Genomic DNA, 19,833 nt, shown 5'->3' with positions numbered 1-19,833 from the left:
TTGTGTGACTTAATCATGTGATCTAATAAATATGCATATCTAAACCTTAAAACAATATGTCCTCTCACTTTATTTAGGGTTCATTGCAATTTACAGATGATACATTTTACATTATTTAGCCTAGTGCAGATGGTAACAGTTCAGTACATAGCTGAATGGTAATTACACAAGAATAAACTAAGGTGTAAGAACAGCTACTGTAGATTGTGAAATTATGCAGAGAAAGCTTGTCTCAGAAACTGCGCAGATTGTTTTATTGTCAGATGGCTCTGCCTGAAAGTAACCTAGCGATTCACAACCAGTTAGAATCTGCCTTATCCAGTCATTTAGTGAAGGGTATCCCTACATGTCAGCCAAAGTGGAATTAAAATTATGCCCCATCCAAGTGGAAGTCTTGATTGTGTCTGTCAATAATGAAGCGCCTGCTAGCTTGTAGTCAAATATAAAGTGACTAATTGGCTCTCCAGAAATCTGGATTACCATATGTCCAACAGTTAGAAAGAAGGTGGTTTTGATGTAGAGTTCATGTACCTGTTAAATTAGCTATAGATTACCAGTAGATAGCAGATTATCTCTAATGCTTAGTAAACAATTTTTGGGGGTAGAGTGGAGAAGGCCTGCAAACGTGCTGGCTGTGCAAGTTAAGGTGAAGCATGCTGGGAAGGTTGATTTGTTTCCCGGGGGGAGTTCTGTGGCAGGTCTGTCTGATGAATGTCATGTTTGTCTGTCCCGCTGGCGTCCTCATTAGAGTTAAGCTCAGAGCCATTGTTTGGCACAGAAAACATCCCTCATGTTCTCACTGGGAAGTTAGGAGGGTCGTTTTACTTTTCAGTGAGTGCCTTGGCTCCTGTCATCACATTATGTTAAAGGTTTACTGATATTGTTAAACATGAATTATTACTTTGTATCTTATCAGTGGTCATCACATTTACTTGCAAATGGACTGCAAACTCGCTGCGTTTTGCAAGTCAGCACTGCACTGATAAGAGTGGCATCTTCTGTTATAGAATATAATGCCCAGTCAAATTGAATGCTTTTACTTGCATATTGAATATTGTAGCCTTGCAGGGAGTCTGTTGGTCAGCTATTTGTTTTTTTGTATTAACATCTCCAAACAGCAGATGGCATTGTTGTCAAATAAAGATGGCTTCCACTGCTGATGATGTCATGTGTGTAATTGTGCTTTGTTTGCTTCATTACATAAGTCATTAATTATACCACTGAGGGATGTGATACAGTACACTTACAATACAGCCCACAACAAACAAACACCTTCTAGTATTGGTTGTCTGACTGTGCTTCTTTTTGTAGTGGAAGCAAAGCTGTCTGTGCTTGAATACTTTCTAATTCATATTTAATATCAACTTCATTCTTTGTTGTCCATACCATAGCCCCTACACTGAAATGATCCGTAGCAATGCACTGGTCTGCCAGAGCTTCTTCCAGTAAGAGACGGCCAGAAGAACAAGTAGTGCTTACAGGCAGATGAGACTCGCCCACCAGCACTTAACACCTCCTCCTCCTCCTCTGTTTCTCCACAAATAGCCAAGTGTGCAATCTTTGTGTCTGCACGTTGATAACAAGCTTATGATAAAAGCACCGCAAAGAGATACAAATTGTTGCTCTATTCATAAACAACCTAGTGAATGGGTGGTACAATATATAACACACCTGCTGAAATATCTTTATCTGCAGTTGCTTCAGTGACTTGGCAAGAGCAATAGCAAGGCAATATAGTGGTAGCTTATGAATAATCTAATAGAGTATTGCAGTCCAGACAAGACATGAAATAAGCGAGGCGATAAAAAGCTACCAATAAGCACCCAGCCCTTTTTATTAGCAATTCAGAATTAATGATATGTAAAATAAGAATCAGATGAGCGAGAGGGTGCTGACCCCCTCGGCCCAGTCACCTTCCTTATAACTGCCTGTCTGCCTGCCTGCCTGTCTGTCTGTTTGCCTGTCTGCATGCATGTCTGTCTGTCTGTCTGTCTGTCTGTCTGTCTGTCTGTCTGTCTGTCTGTCTGTCTGTCTGTCTGCCTGCCTGCCTGCCTGTCTGTCTGTCTCTGTGACTTCCTGTCTGTCTGTCTCTGTCTGTGGCTGGCTGGCTGCCTGGGCTCTTGGATCAACTCAACGGAGCAGGACCTCAAATTGAGGAAGGCGCTCTTGTGGAGAGCTCTAAATGGCATGAGCAACGTGTGGAAATCCAACCTCCCCCATGAAACTAAGCTCCACTTCTTCGACGCCACTGTGGAGGCCGTTCGCCTGTATGGCTGTGAGTGCTGGACCCTGAGCCACTCCCTGCAGAGGTCGCTTGACGGATGCTACACCAGGATGTAACGTGCAGCACTGGACATAAGTCATAACGTGCACGTCAGTACTGAAGGTCTGTATGGAGAGAGGCCAAGTGTGAAGATGGCAGCAAGGAGAATTAGGCTGGCTGGGCACTGCTACAGACACCGTGAGCTTCCGGCCAGCAACCTGGTGTTATGGGAGCCAAAACATTTGTGGAGATAATTAATATGGATGCGGAAGTGGACACCACCAATGAGAGCGCCAGGTGTAAGGAGGACCAGTTTAACTGGAGACAAAGATGGGAGGCCCGTCTGTGGACGACCTGATGATGATGATGTGGCTGCCTGTTTGTCTGTCTGTCTCTGGCTGGCTGCCTGTGTGCAGCAAACGACTGTGTGTCTCATAGAGGAGAGAGAGGAGCCCTGGGAAAAACTGGGCTGGTCCACTGCTGTGTTGTAGAGAGAATGCTTGTAGTGTCGTGTACAACGCGCAGTCACTACACTGTAGTGTACAAAGGAAAGATGCAAACATTGTACAAATATGTTGTGGATATTCTAACCATGAAACCTCGGAAAACATTAGCAAATCCGTGCTCCGTTTGCAGAGTACTACTGTATATCATCTCCATGTCCAAGCAGAAACTCCCCTCATAATGTTCCTTACAGTATGCACTGTGCCTCTGCACCCTGTCTGTGTTGGAGCTCCAAGCTGACCCGATGACCGGACAAGCACAGAGATGTACACTATGTGAGGCTGATCCGGTAAGTCAACAGCCACCAGTCTCCAGCAGGCCTCTGGATCAGGCCGTGGTGGGGGGTTGAGTATTGCTCTGGGGGGACTGTAGGCCACGCTACAGGGTTCAACAGCATGCTGAAAAGAGCTGTATGGGGTAATGCAACCAACCAACCCTATTTATAGACGCAACTGTACATTGTTTACTCTAGGGCATCACACTGAGTTCCACATGGGCAAGGAAGATACTGTAATGTTCAAAAATATTTAATGGTGTACGGTGGTGACTAGAGGCTGCAGTATGTAGAGAGACAGGGATGAGGCTTATACTTGCTGTCTATGTGATTTTAAACCTTTTGCCAGTCTAGTTCTATTGACGTCCGGGTTGAAATCATGGTAAAATCGTTTGGCCCCATGGCCTACCAATTGAGAGTGTCAGGGTCAACATAGACTACAGATCTTGAAGGCCATGCAGCAATTAACCTGCATTTCCTGCAGCAACACAAATACTTCAACAAACTGGAGGAGGGGGTCAAGACAGGCTGAGTCATTTAAAAGAGATGATGATTAGTGGCTTTCTAAATATTCATAAAGATTCACTGGGAACAGAGTCCGCCTGTCTCATACCTCTTGTTGTGACTCACATCTTTACATTTTGGAACAGTTTCAACGATGGTTAGCAGCTCATGAAGACGAAGGGATGTTTTAGAAAGCAGAACATTGCTAATTAAAATTGCCAGGCTAATTTGTTTTGCTGACACTGCCAGGGGGATCTTCTGCAGCTGAAGACGCAGGAAATTTTGAATCGAATTACCATTAATATATACAGTATCTGTCTGTACTGCTGCATTTTAGTTTCCTGAAGTTACCAGTATACTCATCACCACCATACAAAAGACAACGGTGGATGTACAGAATGTTTGGATTATTGTGGAACTATATATCTATTGGGTCTGTAATAATAATAATAATAATAATAACAATAATAACAATAATAACAATAATAACAACAACAATAATAATAATAATAATAATAAATTAATAGAGGCAACATCCTCAGTATGAGAATGATTAATTCAACTTTTTGTTCCTCATTCCAGTTGACCGTAATCAGTAATCTGTCTGCCTGCAACGAAATGTCTGTTTGTGCTTGACACTGCAAGGTCATCATATCCTGTGAAGCGTTCAGAGTGAAACGCCTTGGAGTGATGAGCCTCTTGTGAACAGTGTTTCTGCACATCTCTAAAGGAAAACATTGACACGGCCTTGAGCCGCCTGCTATTGGACACGGTAGTATACTAATGAGGCAGCATTTAGCCTTGACCTGCTGTAAGCTACTATTACATGATGACCTTTGTGTTGCATGCCTGTAACTAAATATCAGTAACATAAAGATTGTTCTTTTAATGCTAGTACACACCTTTTATGTATTTTCTACCATACTTTGCCTAGCCTATTTTACCGCCCCAGTGACAGCGCAAGGCGAGAGGTAATGTTATTGGTGGCGTGTGTTTGTTTGTGTGTTTGTCTTTTAGCAGGATTATGCAAAAACTACGGGACCAATTTTCATGAAACTTAGTGGAAGGGTGTAGCATGGTCCAACTTAGAACCCATTAAATTTTGGAGTGGATCTGAATCACAGTTTGGGCCCACGAGCCGCCCAAACACAGCCAGCCATTCACCTCCATTCATTTTTTTAGACCAGGTTTATGCTGAAACTACCGGACTGCTTTTCATGAAACTCGGTGGAGGGGTGGAGCATGGGCCAATTTAGAACCCATTTAATTTTGACATGCAAGTAAGTAAGTAAGTAAGTAAGTAAGTAAGTAAAGTAAGTAAAATTTTATTTATATAGCACCCTTCATAGCACGAGTGCACAGAGTGCTTTACAGTAGAAACATTAAAAACATCAGAGTCCAATCAGTCACATACATGTGCAACTGAATACATTAAAGAAAAAAATACACATAAACACCGTGACATACAAGAGGTCAGAGCCAGGGGAAAACAGGCAAGCTGAAGGGAAGGGTGCGGCAGATAGAGACGGCCTAGCACTCGAAGGCTTGTCTGTAGAGGTGCGTCTTTAGCTGCCCTTTAAAACTGTCCACAGAAGCAGCAGCTCTCAGATCCTGTGGGAGTGCGTTCCAAAGTCTAGGAGCCACAGCCCCAAAAGTCCGATCCCCCTTTGTCTTTAGCTGCGTCCGAGGCACTGTCAGGAGACCCTGGTCAGATGATCTCAAGGTCTGGCTGGAGGTGTGGTGGTGGATGAGGTCACAGATGTAACTGTGCCTAGTCCGTGGATGGCTTTGAAGGTGAACAGCAACACCTTGTACTGGATTCTGAAAGAGACAGGTAGCCAGTGCAGGGCGGCGAGTATGGGTGTAATGTGACAAGACTTTTTTGACCTGGTAAGTAATCTGGCAGCTGCATTTTGGACAAGTTGAAGACGGTCAATGGATGATTGAATGAGACATGTGAACAATGAATTACAGTAGTCAAGCCTGGATGCACAGAGCCATGAAATGCATTCTAGGTCTCTGAGCACAATTTCTAGTTTATATTGTAATCCACCAATCACCAAGCTGCTGAAATTCTGTAATTACAGCATATTATCAGTGTGTCTGTATACAGGACAAGGACCAGCCCCCCCCCCCCCCCCCCCCGCTTATCTTTCCAACTTTCTGTCTTTGTTATGCAGCACTTGTAACGGTGCAGCAGTATGATGATCCACCCCCGAGGCAGATTCCAGGAGAGACTGTTTGATTACGAGCTTTCGGATGTCCGCCATTACACTCTCCTGTGTCCTTATCCCAGGTTCCAGGAGTCTTCCTAGGAGGACAGGGTGTAATGGAGTGATTACCTGAGGCTGTATAGCTACAGACGTGTACTGATGGGGCACACCTGCGGCTTACTTTTGTCCACTTGGCTGCCGCTGAGAAACATGTTGGCATCCTGCCACGGTGTTTTTGCCCCTGCTGAAACACAGCAGTGTCTGAATTCAACACAGCAACCAGCTCTCACACTGAATGGGCTCATCAAAAGAGCAGATTGCAGCATCTCAAGACAAATGTGCTCTTTTGTCTATATTGATTTATAAACAGATTGAGCTCCTCTAGAGCACTCCACTCTTAAACACACATGTGTGAAAACATACTGTACAATGTGGGCATGTTTGCCTTTGACTTTGCCTTTGATCTACTGTATACTGCATCTCTTGTTTTATATTTCAGGCTCTGATAACACTGCATCCAGTCTTGTATGATCATTTTTACAGAATGTACCTGCTATGTTTGTGCCTGTGTCAACGTGGGGGGGAATACAGGCTGTTGTGCCTGTGTTAGTTGATCAGCCAGGGGCTGTTACTGTGCATCTGAAAGTGTGGGGACGAGATAAATGGCAAAAAGGGAACATATTTCGTCAATAAGTTATTGAACTGTCAGGAACAACCCGGTGGGTGGCTTTCTAATCTGAGCGGGAAAGACAAATGAAAGGTGTTATTGCAGAGTGATGGTTGGTTTTGGGTGGTTTTGATGCAGAAGGCTTATAGTGCTGGGGATTGAGGGGTTCTCACCACTGGTGTTCTTCTGCTCCTGTTCTACTCTCATCTTCTGACCTTTCAGCTCTTTCAGATCTTTTATTTCAGTTTTTACTTCTTATTCAAAAGTAGGTCTATCTCTCCAGGCCTCCTCTGTCCCCTGGTACCATCCAAATACAGGTGGTATATATTAAAAAAAAAAAAAACTGGGTCACAGCCTGTTCTGCTGGATATCACCTCATCAAATAACCGAACCGCGTATCTCACGTTCTCCTCATCTCTTTTTCCAACTCATGATCTTAAACCAAGGTTAAATTATATGGCAGGGGACATACAGCTGTCTGTTTAATTAGAAAAAAGTTGTTTACATTTTCCCGTCGTTGAATAGCCAGCGCCAACCCTCGTCTCCTTTGTCTGAGGCTGCTTGCGCATCAGAACACTTCTTCCGTGCACTCGCCAGTTTCCCTGGCAGGCTTTAGCCCTAATGTCGACTTAAATGTGAAACGCAGAGCCACTGTGAGCAGTCACATGCCTGGCAAGGCCCACATCCAATTTCACAGGCTTTAGCTCAGAGTAATGAAGGCAAAACAGGAGACACAACCTGAAATAAGCCAATTCAACCGCCAGTCTGAAGATATAGGTTATGAGATGGATATGTTTTGTACAGAATATGTCGCTGACATTTCTGGGTGCCACATCCTAACTTGCTGTTTTACAATGTTGAACAAGTGAACAAGTCAGTCCATGCCACTGCATACAGCAGCTGAATGGAAAAGAACACAATGTAGAATAATCCAGCTGCAGAACAAGAGGAAAGTCAAACTATTTTTTACATACTTGATTATTACAGATTAAAGATGGGATGGGCTGTTAGCAGTGTGCACCCTCCTGGGTGTGAATGTGGAACACTGCTTTTGCCTGTATATAGGCCACTCCATTCCCCCAGGCCTACAACTTGTGTGTGAAATACTGTGTGCTAACAAACCATTACTAAAGAAAAGCACAGCTCAGTTCACATAGTGACAGCTTGCTATTGATGGGCAGACTAAAGTATACTTAGTAGTACAGTAATACACTAATTCAGCCAGCTGCAGACCAGTCTCTCTCACTGTAGATTTCATGAGGCCTACTCTTTACAAAATGAATAGATGTCTTGCATGGTGCCATGAATGGGCTTCCCCCAAATTCTCAATTGATCCACCTAATGACCTCCTCTCTGTGTACGTGTTCCACTAAGGAGCCACACTTACATAAAACTAAAACTCAAATCTAAAGGTTAGGTTTCTATGTAATAAGGTTTGTCCGTTGTCCGTGTGATATCACCACAGAGATTAATCTTTGGGAAGGTGCCAGAATAAAAGTGTGCCATTAATTGCACTAGCCAACAGTGATCAATACCATTTTCCCTTAAAGTCTTTCAGTGCTGCTGGGAAGGCCCTCTGACATTTACTGTACACTCTGTAGGATCTTGTTAAAATCAAACAAAGGTGTGTGTGTGTGTGTGTGTGTCTGTGTGTGTGTGTGTGTGAGGGGGGCGGGGGGTGTACAACATAAGAGACCTTGCTGAGGTAAATATTCACATCCTCACTTGCATGTCTCTGATAATGTCAAGAAAATATAAACTATCTAAAAGTGTAAAAGTCAAATGTCTACACTGATGCTTCTTTTAATGTCAACAGTATAGAGCAGCAGTAATGCAATATCAACAAGCGATTGAGATCTTGAAAGCACAGTGCATGGTATAATACACAGTAAATGGTAAATGGACTGCACACACATATAGCACTTTTATCCAAAGTGCTTTACAATGGCTTTCATTCACCCATTCACACACACATTCACACACTAATGGCGCCAGCTGCCATACAAGGTGCCAGCCTGCTCATTAGGAGCAATTTGGGGTTCAGTGTCTTGCCCAAGGACACTTCGACATGTGGACAGGAGGAGCCGGGATTCGAACCACCGACCCTATGATCATTGGACGACCCGCTCTACATCCTGAGTGCACAGTGCATAGCTTTGTCTGAATGTGTACAGCTCTGGCCTTAATGTCATGCTGAATCTCCTGCCTTTCTGGCTTATCACCAGATGCTCCTCTCCCCTGATACTCTGAAGTTGCTTGGTGACCTTTCCGTCCTTTGTCATTCCTGCTGTTGTCTCAGACGGTTTCCTCATCATAGCAGGTCTTTCAAGTGGAGACGTGTTCCAATTTGACCATCTTTCTTCCTCGGATGTCTCTCTGATAGCTCTCATCACGATGATGACACACAGCTCACCGCTCAGATGCCTCAGCATTGCCACAAGCTCAGTCACATCAAATCTCAGTTTGAGTTCCAAGGGACAAATTGAATCAATTCCGAGTGCTGAGAGGGACAAGCCACTCACACCGAGAGAAGACAAACAGTAAATTGTGTAGTTCATCAAATCTGTGATGCCTAACAGAGCAATAGTCTGAAACGAAATACTTCTGTAGTTCTCTCTCATGAATTGAAATTGGCAGGAGCTGTACAGTACTATAGCACCACTGGCCATTCCCTGGAATTGAGTATTGCTACAGTAGACATTATATCTCTTTGATTGGTCTGGATCAATATCTAAAGTCTGAGCTGCTCTTGTACACTGCAGTTGGATGGCTCTGGTTGGAAGCTAAACATTATGATTACAGCCACCCCTGACCAAAAACATCCAGTGAAGAAAAAGCTTTGGTTACAGTATAGCATGGACATCTTACACATACAGTGGCTTGAAGGAGTACTCTCTTTAATTCTTAATCTTCCTTTATGAACCACCTGAGAATGACCATTAGCCATGCTAAGGTGGTTAGAAGTGGGTTTTATACTTTTATAACTGCCCTAGACCCCTTCAGCATACAGAGTGCAACTCCACTGCAATAACTGTCTCCCCTGCTGCAGACAAGAGCCCTCGATTGCTAAGAGCCATTTTATTCTACAGGAACATCAAACAGGGTTCTGTTACTTGAGGCACAGTTGGGTTGGATGAAGGAGAGGGTTTGTGATAAGATGTGGGCTTTGAAGAGATGCTGTTGGTGCTTGGCAGCCATCTGTTTCCGATTGCATTGCTGGAGGTCCGGAATGAAGACTGACTTGAATGCAAGGAATACAGTGCGTACTGTATCTCACGCACAGGTCTCCAGTCTCATAAGCATTATTTCCATTGATGAGAAATAATGAGCTTTAATTACCGCAGGAATTGAACTGTGCTATCTATATGGGAAGTAGGCTATGCTAGTCAAGGAGAGTTGTTTAGCCATTCATGACCGTCAAAATCAAATTAAACATTTAATTATGTGTGTGTGTGTGGGGGGGGGGGGATCTTCATACATCGTAGCCTAGAGATCTCTCCATTTCCACCTGCACAACTTCCTCCCCAGTAACTGACACTATGGGTCACTTGAAAAGACAGTATCTTCTAGTCTCCACCACGCGGACAACAGCAGCAGCAGCGCCGTTCCCCAACCCACAGGTCTGCAGTGGAAGGATGAGGAGGATGCTCTTATAATTTAACGTCAATCAAGTTTGATCAACGTCCCCCTACTGGTCCAATTGGATGATTCTTATTCACAATAAGACCCGCTACTCGCTCCACCACCATCTTCCGAGATAAGTCTGATGCTTTTTTCCCCCCTGAGCAGCAGAAGATTCGCGCTGCAGCTGCACTTTGGCGCACGTCGCTGGTTTAAAGTGAGGGACTCTACACATCTGGTGGATTTTCTATGCGCATAAGCTTGTGTACATGGTTTTCTTATCTCAGACTCGTTTGAGGAGTTGATTTCAGTCGTCGGAGAAAATGGGGCATCGCATAAGAGCGACTGTCCTTTTTTTATTATGGCTTTTTGGAAAATCGCTTGCAGGGTTTCCAAATCAGATAAATATAGGTAAGTGTTACTTAATCTGACTTGTATTATTTTTTCAAAGGCTTATCTGTTTAAGGGGTTGGTTGTTCTCATATGCATTGATTAGGCAGTTATTTTCATAATTCATTTCCAAGTTCATTGACAATACCTTAAGGATAGGTAAAATCATCTTGCATGCATGCCAGACTGCTGGTAGGGTGGAAATTGCACCAAAAAGTTCTTCATTGCTCAAGTATCTTCATGCAGAACTTCCACCCTAACTAACCATTCAAATCAAATTAGAATGCAGAAGGTTAAGCAATGCCAAGCTTGATAAATCTATTTTTCGTAGCCCAAATTTGCATTTTGTCCGATGTGATAGAAAATTGTGAATAAAGAGTAGGCTAGAACAACACATATTTGTACTGCATTTATTTTTTTTAACGAATAACCCTTTCTTTTAGGTGGTCTCTTCATGCGCTCTACAGTGCAGGAGCACAGCGCCTTTCGATTCGCTGTCCAGCTGTACAATACGAACCAGAATGTGACGGAGAAACCTTTCCACCTCAATTACAATGTAGACAACCTCGAATCGTCCAACAGCTTCTCAGTCACACATGCATGTGAGTAGACCTGACTACAACATTATGGTAATTCATTGTCAAACTGGGAAAAAAAAACAGGTTGCATGTTTTATCAGTTTTACTGGCGCGGTTTTAAATTGCTTGAAGTAAATCACTCCACAGTCCACACTGAACAAGCCCATCCTGCATCAACCGCATGCTGTTGTCTTGGCTGGAGGAGACAGCACAATAGCGCTTTAAGCTGCACATACTGTATACCAAACCATCATATACAAAGGAAATAACTAGACATAAATACATGTCATAATTTGTAATTGTCGGTCACATACGTTACATAACCTATAGGTCATATTTGCTGGACAAGTTTTTATTTATTTATTTAGGCCTATTTATTTATTTATTTCTTTAAAAAGGGTTCCTGTGGCTCAAGGTACAGTTAACTCAACTACTTACACTTCTATTTTGTACACTTCTGTTTTCTCATTTGGGCTCCAGGATCTCCCCACTTTTAATTTAGCTTGTGCCTGGTGCTCATCCACGAGCTACATCCTATAGGCCTAGGCAAAACAGGAACTATTAAAGTGGAGCTTCTCACCTGAGCACAGCTCTTCCCCTGTATAATTCCTCAGTCATAGATTACGAAAGCATAATTGTAGGACTTTTACACCAATTATCTAAATATATGGAAATAAAAGTGAACATTGAATGAATACAGGTGGAACATTGAGGTGCTGGCTATCTTGTCAAGGTGAAGGAGAAGCAGGTGTGCCTCTATCTGCATATGGGCAGCACCAACCAATCATCAGCCTAACCAGTTAGAAACATGAAACCTTGGAGATGATGTAGGCCCATCCCACTGTTGTTTTTCCCCCCCTGTCCATCTCAGTAGCCTATAGCCTAGGGGGTTACACAAGGAGGGATGACATCTCATTTGTTTTATCCATAGTGCTTTTACTTCATCTAAAACAAATAAAACGTTTTGATATGCAATATGCCAGGTTTGTAAAGGACTTGCTCTTGATGAGACTGTTTGTTGGCAGAGAGATGGGGGTTGAGAAATCTTGCTGACTCCCTCTGGCAGCCACTGGTGCACAGGGGAGTCACAGGGACTGTCAGAAGTGCACGTTTGGCATGCTAACTTCACACTAATTGGATCAGCCTGACCATTCAAAACTGTGTCAGCAAACAGAATTAGGTGCTCAGATGGTCGCGTAACTCAATAAAGGGAAACAGATAAGGAGATCTGGAAGTGGCTTCATACCTTGGGGGCTCATCTATAAAAATGCAACAAAAAAAACTGCCCCAGTTGGAAAGTGAAGAGTTGCAAATCGACATTGGTTCCTTTGATGATAATAATATTGTATTTTAAGTATTGTGCTTTTCCAATTCTTGCTTCAGTATGAACATAATTGTGAGAAACCACTGGCATTAACATCTAAGTGTAAATTCAGTAATGGGACATTATTGATTACAATGACACAAAGACCTCATCAGTGAGCAGATGTCACAACTTCCTTGATAATGTTGTGAATGTGACTGTGCCTTTTTGAAGTTGACGTCATAGAACATGAGAGGAAATAGAGAAGTATGTGAATTACCTTGTACTTAAACCAGAATGACTAAAAAGCCTGATATTTCAATGTGCAGTAATCCTATGGTTTTCACATGTATTAGAGCAGGCATGCACTTCTGAAATGTTGGCCAGTTAGATTACAATAGATGTATTTTACAGCTGCTTTGAACTGGGGCGGCTGTGGCTCAGGAGGTAGAGCGGGTTGTCCTGAATCCCGGCTCCTCCTGACGGCATATCGAAGTGTCCTTGGGCAAGACACTGAACCCCAAATTGCTCCCATACAGCAGGCTAGCACCTTGCATGGCAGCTGCCACCATTGGTTGTGAATGTGTGTGTGAATGGGTGAATGAGAGACCTTCATTGTAAAACACTTTGCATAAAAGCACTGTATAAGTGCAGTCCATTTACCATATCTAGATTTTAATATTAGATTAGATAAAAAATGTATAATTATGCCTCATAGTTTTGGCAACTTTTTGTGCTCAACATTTTGTTCCACGCCTCTTTAGCTCATGCCTTTCAGAAGTGCAGCATAACAGATGGGTGTAGGGTGTGAAGATGGAAGGCAGCAGATGTCTCCAATTTAACTTCTAATAAATGAAAAGAAAAAAAGGATTTGGTTTGTTTGGGTAACGATACATAATTATGTCATGGGTTATGTCTCCCTACACCAGAAAATCTGGTCTATCTTGAAGAGTAAACAATATTTATATTTCTTTGAATCACATGATTTAGTCCAGCAATTGATACTGTAGATCAATTACGTAAACGTCATACAGTCATTATTTCTTGACCAGGGCCTCTTGTTGGGAGTGCAGTCTGGGGCTCTGAGCTGAATACTATCTGCCTCCAGTGTTCTTCCCCTGTTGGGTCAGGATGTAATGATAGTCACAAATCCCCATTGGCGATTGACTGTGTTATTGGCTGTGCAGATCAATAGGATGAAGACCACAGGGTAGTGCTGGTGCAGTGTGCTACTGCTGCTGCTGCTGCTGCTGCTTTGTGGTTTGGAGAGATCAGCTCACTCTCCCACCCCTGTCTAAATCTGCTGATAAGTTACTAAAGGAAATTCCACCAGAATTTAGAATTAACTGTAAGCTGTGAGATAGAGTTTGGCTTTGATAGACATGTTGGCTCTCCATCAAAAATGTGCAGATACTGTGCCCTGGCAAAATAAGTGTGAGCTAAAAAGAATATGCATCACTGTGTTAGATCTAGGCTGATTAACTGCCTGAGTTGTTAGCTTGAACAGCACAGTGCTCTTGTAATAGCATTGACCATTTCCACGGCTGGAATTGAACCAGCCCTGTTGATGTGTAACATCTCGCCGCAGGCCCGTGCTGATTGGGCGTCCGGATGCAGACATGGGACCAGTGTGCCCATTAAGGCTCAGGAAGAGGTCAGGGAAGCAGGGTGGGGGAAGCTGCCCAAACACAGCCCCCGGGTACCTGACTGGACTGAACAACCCTTGTCAGCATCGAGGGGGTGGGCTGATTCATAGTGGGATGAACGTTTACTATATGCACCTTGTGGTTATATTAAGTAGTAATACTAAGTAGCAGGCACACGGTGAAAACGCTTTGATAACTGTTTTGCAGTGTCAGACCAGAAAAACTGGAGCTGGAGTATTTAGTTGTGCATGCTGCTTTTAGTATTGTATTATTATTTTGTCAGTGAAAGATAAACTGAGGCGGTAATTTAAGAAAAATAATTTGCCAACACATTACAGCTATGCTCATAGCTGTGTGTATCGACTGTAGCACTGCAGATTAGGAACATTCCCAAGTGGTGCTATGAATGCATAATACAGAAACTACACCACTGTAAAAACAAAAACAAAAAAACCTCATGCAATTTTTACAACTGTACCTACAGTTTATATCTGAGGTAAAAGCAGCATGGGTCTTCATGGACCAATACTTCAAGAGATGAACTTCCATCTGATCACATTTCATTATCAGAGTATATTACTGACCAAAGCAGCTCCTAATATCCCTCTGCTCACATTATAGCACAACCATCACACTGCTGTTGAATCAGAGTAAAGGTGTAGCTATCTTCAGACTGTGAGCTCTGCTCTGGGTCCTGGACTGACTTTCTTCAAACTGTAAGCTCTGCTCTGGGTCCTGGACTGAGGGGTTCCACCTCAGCGCCAGCACAGCGTATAGCATGGCTCTCATCTGAACATCTGAGTCTCCTAATGAATAACATCAGTCATGGTTATTGGCCCAACCAACATCAACGATTAACCGTCAGCGGGAGTGTTGGATGTAATGCATAGAGATATCTGCCCACAATGTGACGTCTTGAAATTATGAAATTAGCACACTGCTGCTAACCCTTCTCTGGGGTCCAACTGTGCAGGCCAGGCCAGAATGGCCATAGTACTCACTGCTCATCCACTCAATAAATAGTCCATGTGTTTGTGGGCCTAGTGATGTTTCAGTTAAAACAAACCAAAGGCCTGAAACCTTTGGCAAAAGTCTCTTTTGTGTGGTTGGGATTTGTGTCTAGTTGTCAGTCCAGGTGTGCCCATGCTGTTGGAGCCCCGGGAAGGTGATTCCAGGCACAGCTCCAGGGTGGAGGCAGAGCCCTAGGCCTGTGTTTGATCTCCACCTGGCCAAAGCTCTGTGAAAACAGGACAAAGGGACAGACAGACACCAACTCCTCTAAAACTTCCTCTCTGGGAAGCTTCCATGAGATTTAACCAGCATACATTTGTAATTGCACGTAAAATCAGGATAGTCTCACACTCACAGTGTAGTCTCACAGTCTAGCACAGAAAAAAAAACTAATTCTGAGACTAATAAAAACTAAACTAAAACTAAGCATTTTCAAAAAATTAAAACTAAACTAAACTAGCAAACCCACTTTAAAAACGAATTAAAACGAAGCTGAAATTGAAAACAAAAAATTAAAATGATAAAAAATAAAAACTAATGAAAAAAGCTACACTATTATAACCTTGGTTTCTTCAGAATTACTTGGGAAATTTAATTCAGCTCAATCCATTCAGTTTCACTCGAGGGCAAATTCAACAAACTGCATATTTAATACCAATATCAAAATACACGCGTACGAGTGAACCTGAGCTGGGAGGCTGCTGTCAACGATATATGTTTGTCTTCGAAATATATTTTGTTTTGTTTTACGCTAAACAGCAGTTTTGGTCTTGTTGTTACATTGTGGATCTTTGTTTCCAGTGGCTAGGTGTGCTCTTGACCAAAGTCGACACATCTTGCCAGTTGCCACCATCATGCAACATCTCTGAGCTATTTTAGTTTCCTATTTATCCACCACTGGGATCTCATCTCAGCTCTCGCTGTTTGCCCCAGAAAACACAGCTTCTTCTGGTAGCCTTCACCCACTGCAGAATGGCCTATATGAGATACAGAACAGACACCAAGGAAGTCAGCATTGGTCAACTGCATTCATATTCAAAACTGTTTTACCACACGGCATGGTCACTGTGTGATTCTGCTAGTAAAATGGTTCAGAAGACAGTGTGCATATCCTCAATCAAATGCCAATTATTCTCACAGCTCTGTGAGCATGTGTGGCCCAGATAGGGCTTTCAGTCGTATATCGCCTCTCTGAGAATCCATTTATGCAAGCAAACACATGAATGATAGACTAGCACCAGGGACAAACTGCATTGTCAAATTGTTAGACCTGAGAGAGACACATCTACATGAAATGTCTCTGGAACCAAATTCATTTGCAGTCTGGTGAAGTGCTGTCTAACCGACATCAGCCAGTGATATTATGCCATGTAAATGGCTTTAATCATACAGTAACAAGGTCAAAGTCATATGATTGCAGATAATCAACCCTATACTCATGCTCATTGACCCTAAAGCTGTAGGTTTCTTCTCTCTGATAAACCTATCAGTATTCATTAACTAATGACAGTAAATATTACAGTATGTTTCTATTAAAGATGCTCTTTCCATTGTTCTTGACAAGTCAGCAGTGACCATGCGGGTCCTTGACCTCGTTGGAGAGGTTGAGTAGACTCCAATTCCCTTTAGGACACCAAGTGGCCAGCTGGTTTTAATGTGACAGTGTACCTCAATTTCTTTGTACAATTTAAAGTTCTACTGTAAGTGCACCCTCTGGATTTGGGAGCACTTGGACAGAAGGATCTTGGACAAACCTTTCCAAAAGCATATTTTTGTTCAGACAAAAATGTCTTATTTCCATGCACCGTAGCCAGAGCCTTGTCAGATTCAACGCTGGTCTCCAGGTTGACATGCATCCATCCCCAGGTTTATGATGAGGTTATCACTGGGTAGCACGACGAAGCACAAGAGCTTCTCAAGAGAATCTATTGAGACTGACAATCATCTTGCGGAACATGGGGTGTCTCTTTGGGACCATTGGGTGTGACTAGGAAGTCTACAGCAGGCAACAGATATCATGTACAGTACAGTACCATCTTGGCTCTGCTTAGCGATCATTGAGCACACTTAAAATGGTTTTGAATCCCCACATGAATAACTGTGAAATTGGTTTACATATATATTTCCATATATTGGTTGCCATATTGTCTTGATTTCACATAAATTAATACCATGCTTTGATTTGACCTTTCACTCCAATTTGTGCTTTTAGAAAGTGCAAATATTGAATGATTTTCTGCCCTTTTGTTTTGTCATTTTATCAGCACAGCAACATCTCCTTGACCTAAGAGGCAGCTTTTAACTGTTATTCTGTATTAAACTCAGCACCTTTTGAAAAAAAAATATTTTCAGGTTACAGTACAAATACGCCTACTGTACCAACACCCACATACTGCATACTAGACCTAACTGTGTTAGCGCATCACTGTAGTGGCAACCTTGCTTACAAATCTGTTGCAGGCATTCATATTTGCATCTCTTGTGTGTCTTGATTTAAGCAGGTTTCCTTGGGTGATCCAGAAGTCTGTGTAGTATCAGTTCATTATATTGACTCCATACAGTATACTGAGTCAAAAGTAAACTCATGCTATGCAGTTGTGACAGAATATCAGTTCAGTCAGTCACAAAATGAAAGCCTTTTGACCTATCCCTAGCTCAAGTCCATACAACATTATTTTTGTGCTCTAAAATGGCAGCAGTGAACTGGGTGATCCTAGGGGCGAGTCATTGGAATGTGCGGTGCCCCTTTCATACTGTGCATCATAATGTGCATGCATGTCAGCGTGTCTGCAGAGCCACAGTGATCACCACTGACAGGCCACAATGGCTCCGCCTCCTAAATGTAACAGCCTTACATGGCGGGGCCTACTCTATCACGATCCACAGAGCTCAGTAGCCTGAACAGTGTGCTTCTGAGGCCAGCCCCGTGATTCACTAAATGATGCCTGAGATTATTCAAGGACAACAAGCTATGAGCTACACACAGGATAATGAAAAACAAGCCAAACACACCTTTGGGCCTCTGAATAATTAAGGAGCCCTGCTTTACTAGCTTTCAAGGGCTTACATGCACCTTTTCCATTAATTCCACTTGGCATTTTGCTCTGCATTTACAGATGCAGTTACTGAATATATGTGGGAGAGGAGATGGTTACAGTACTGAACGTTACTGCTCTGAGGACAAACTGTAATTCAGAATCTCAGAAAGAGGACTTTTTGATGGTATGCATGACAGGAGACCAACAACATATCTGAAAACATATACAGTACCTTAAACAATGTGTCTTACTCACACATACTGTACTGTACTCATGCTGAACAGCATGACATTATAGAAGTCTGCACATTCACAAAATGAATGTTGTTTGAGAGGATGTATTTATTTATAGGGGGCGGTTGTAGCTCAGGAGGTAGATAGAGCGGGTCGTCCAGTGATTGTAGGGTCGGTGGTTCGAATCCGGCTCCTCCTGACGGCATGTCGAAGTGTCCTTGGGCAAGACACTGAACCCAAATTTGCTCCCAATGAGCAGGCTAGCACCTTGCATGGCAGCTGCCGCCATTGGTGTGTGTATGTGTGTGTGAATGGGTGAATGAGATGCCTTCATTGTAAAGCGCTTTGGATAAAAGCGCTATATACAGTAAGTGCAGTCCATTTACCATTTATGCTCACAGTTGTATCATATAATGTGCAGTTTAAGATGTGTTATTGTATTATAAGGAGGATAGGGGAAGTGTTTCATCCTGTGAGGTGAGCTAGCAGCATTCCAAGTAGACATTTCATGGTGTGTGTCATGGTTACGGTGTCCCACACCATCCGGCCCCTGAAGAGAATGGATTCCTACCGTCGCAATCACAAATATTTCATACACCTGAATCTTACTGGCCTTATAGAATAGTAACTTAATTTCCTGCTTCCCTTACACGTGTGCAATTCAGTGTGCAATGAATTATAATGTTCTGAGTCTTTATTGAGGGTACTTTCTTGCGATTCCCTTTACTATCCAATCTAGTTTTACGGTGTAGCTTGCAGCATTTCAAAGAGAACTGCCTTTAAAGAACATGACATCTGTGTGGAGCGTGTTCTCTCTCCCTGCCTTTCAGAAACAGTCTGAGGCTGTTGTTCCAGCAATATGCAAAGCATGTGTGGGTGGAGGGTTAGCAGTGTTTCTGCTCTGCATGATGGAAATATTAAAATACATTTTCTGTCATACAGGGCCACAATGGCCACCGAGCTTGTCTGTTGTTCACATAAAAGGCTGGTCTTCACCTAATCATGTTGTTTTAGTTGTGGGCTGCATGCGCATGCCACTGGGCCTGGGATTAGAGGTAATCGATCAGGAACATTTCTTCTCTCCATTCAGCCAGTTGCTGTGCTTTACCCATGGGAGTTCAAGATGCTGTCAGAATGAAGGCTGGTTTGCGCCACAGAGGAATAGTAAGGAACCAGGGAGGTGAAAAACAAATTATGGTTCTGTCAGACAACATAGGTTCGTGTTATCATCTGGGAGGTACAGAACACTGTCATCATTAATCATTAATCTCTGTTGTGTTGTTTTACTGGTTACAGAGGATTCTGAACATATTTTTTTACAATCAGTTACAGTAGTGTTTCTCCTTTCCACAGATGTCATGTTTTGTTTGCATTCAGGGAGGTTTCATGACTTTGGCCTGCTGTGATTTTAGTTTAAACTTGAACTAGCACTGACAACTAGCCATTGGGCAGAATGAGCACAATGCGCAGCAAATGCATCATGAAGTGTCTGCTTGCACACTGTAGCTGATGAATTTCCATATGAACTAATCAGTCTGGGGCGTTTTAAGGAGCATGTGACGTGTGACGTCAACGAGCATGTGTAAGA

General features: G+C 42.8%; 1 protein-coding gene across 2 annotated transcripts in view; it reads left to right on the top strand.

Annotated features, from left to right (window-relative positions):
* Window positions 1–10,369: 10,369 nt before the first annotated feature.
* Window positions 10,370–19,833, top strand: part of LOC311318287 (glutamate receptor 3) — a gene marked incomplete at both ends in the record, with an annotated part of 54,836 nt that continues 45,372 nt past the window's right edge. For both annotated transcript variants that reach the window (XM_084449574.1, XM_084449573.1), the window contains 2 exons: window positions 10,370–10,457; window positions 10,880–11,038. In XM_084449574.1, coding sequence (XP_084305700.1) covers window positions 10,370–10,457; window positions 10,880–11,038 — 247 coding nt within the window. The remainder of the gene's footprint in view (window positions 10,458–10,879; window positions 11,039–19,833) is intronic.

The sequence above is a fragment of the Borostomias antarcticus genome (assembly GCF_949987555.1).
Source record: "Borostomias antarcticus genome assembly, chromosome: 15".
NCBI lineage: Eukaryota > Metazoa > Chordata > Actinopteri > Stomiiformes > Stomiidae > Borostomias > Borostomias antarcticus.
Note: the sequence above shows the minus strand (reverse complement) of the source record. Positions and strands in the feature narration are given on the sequence as shown.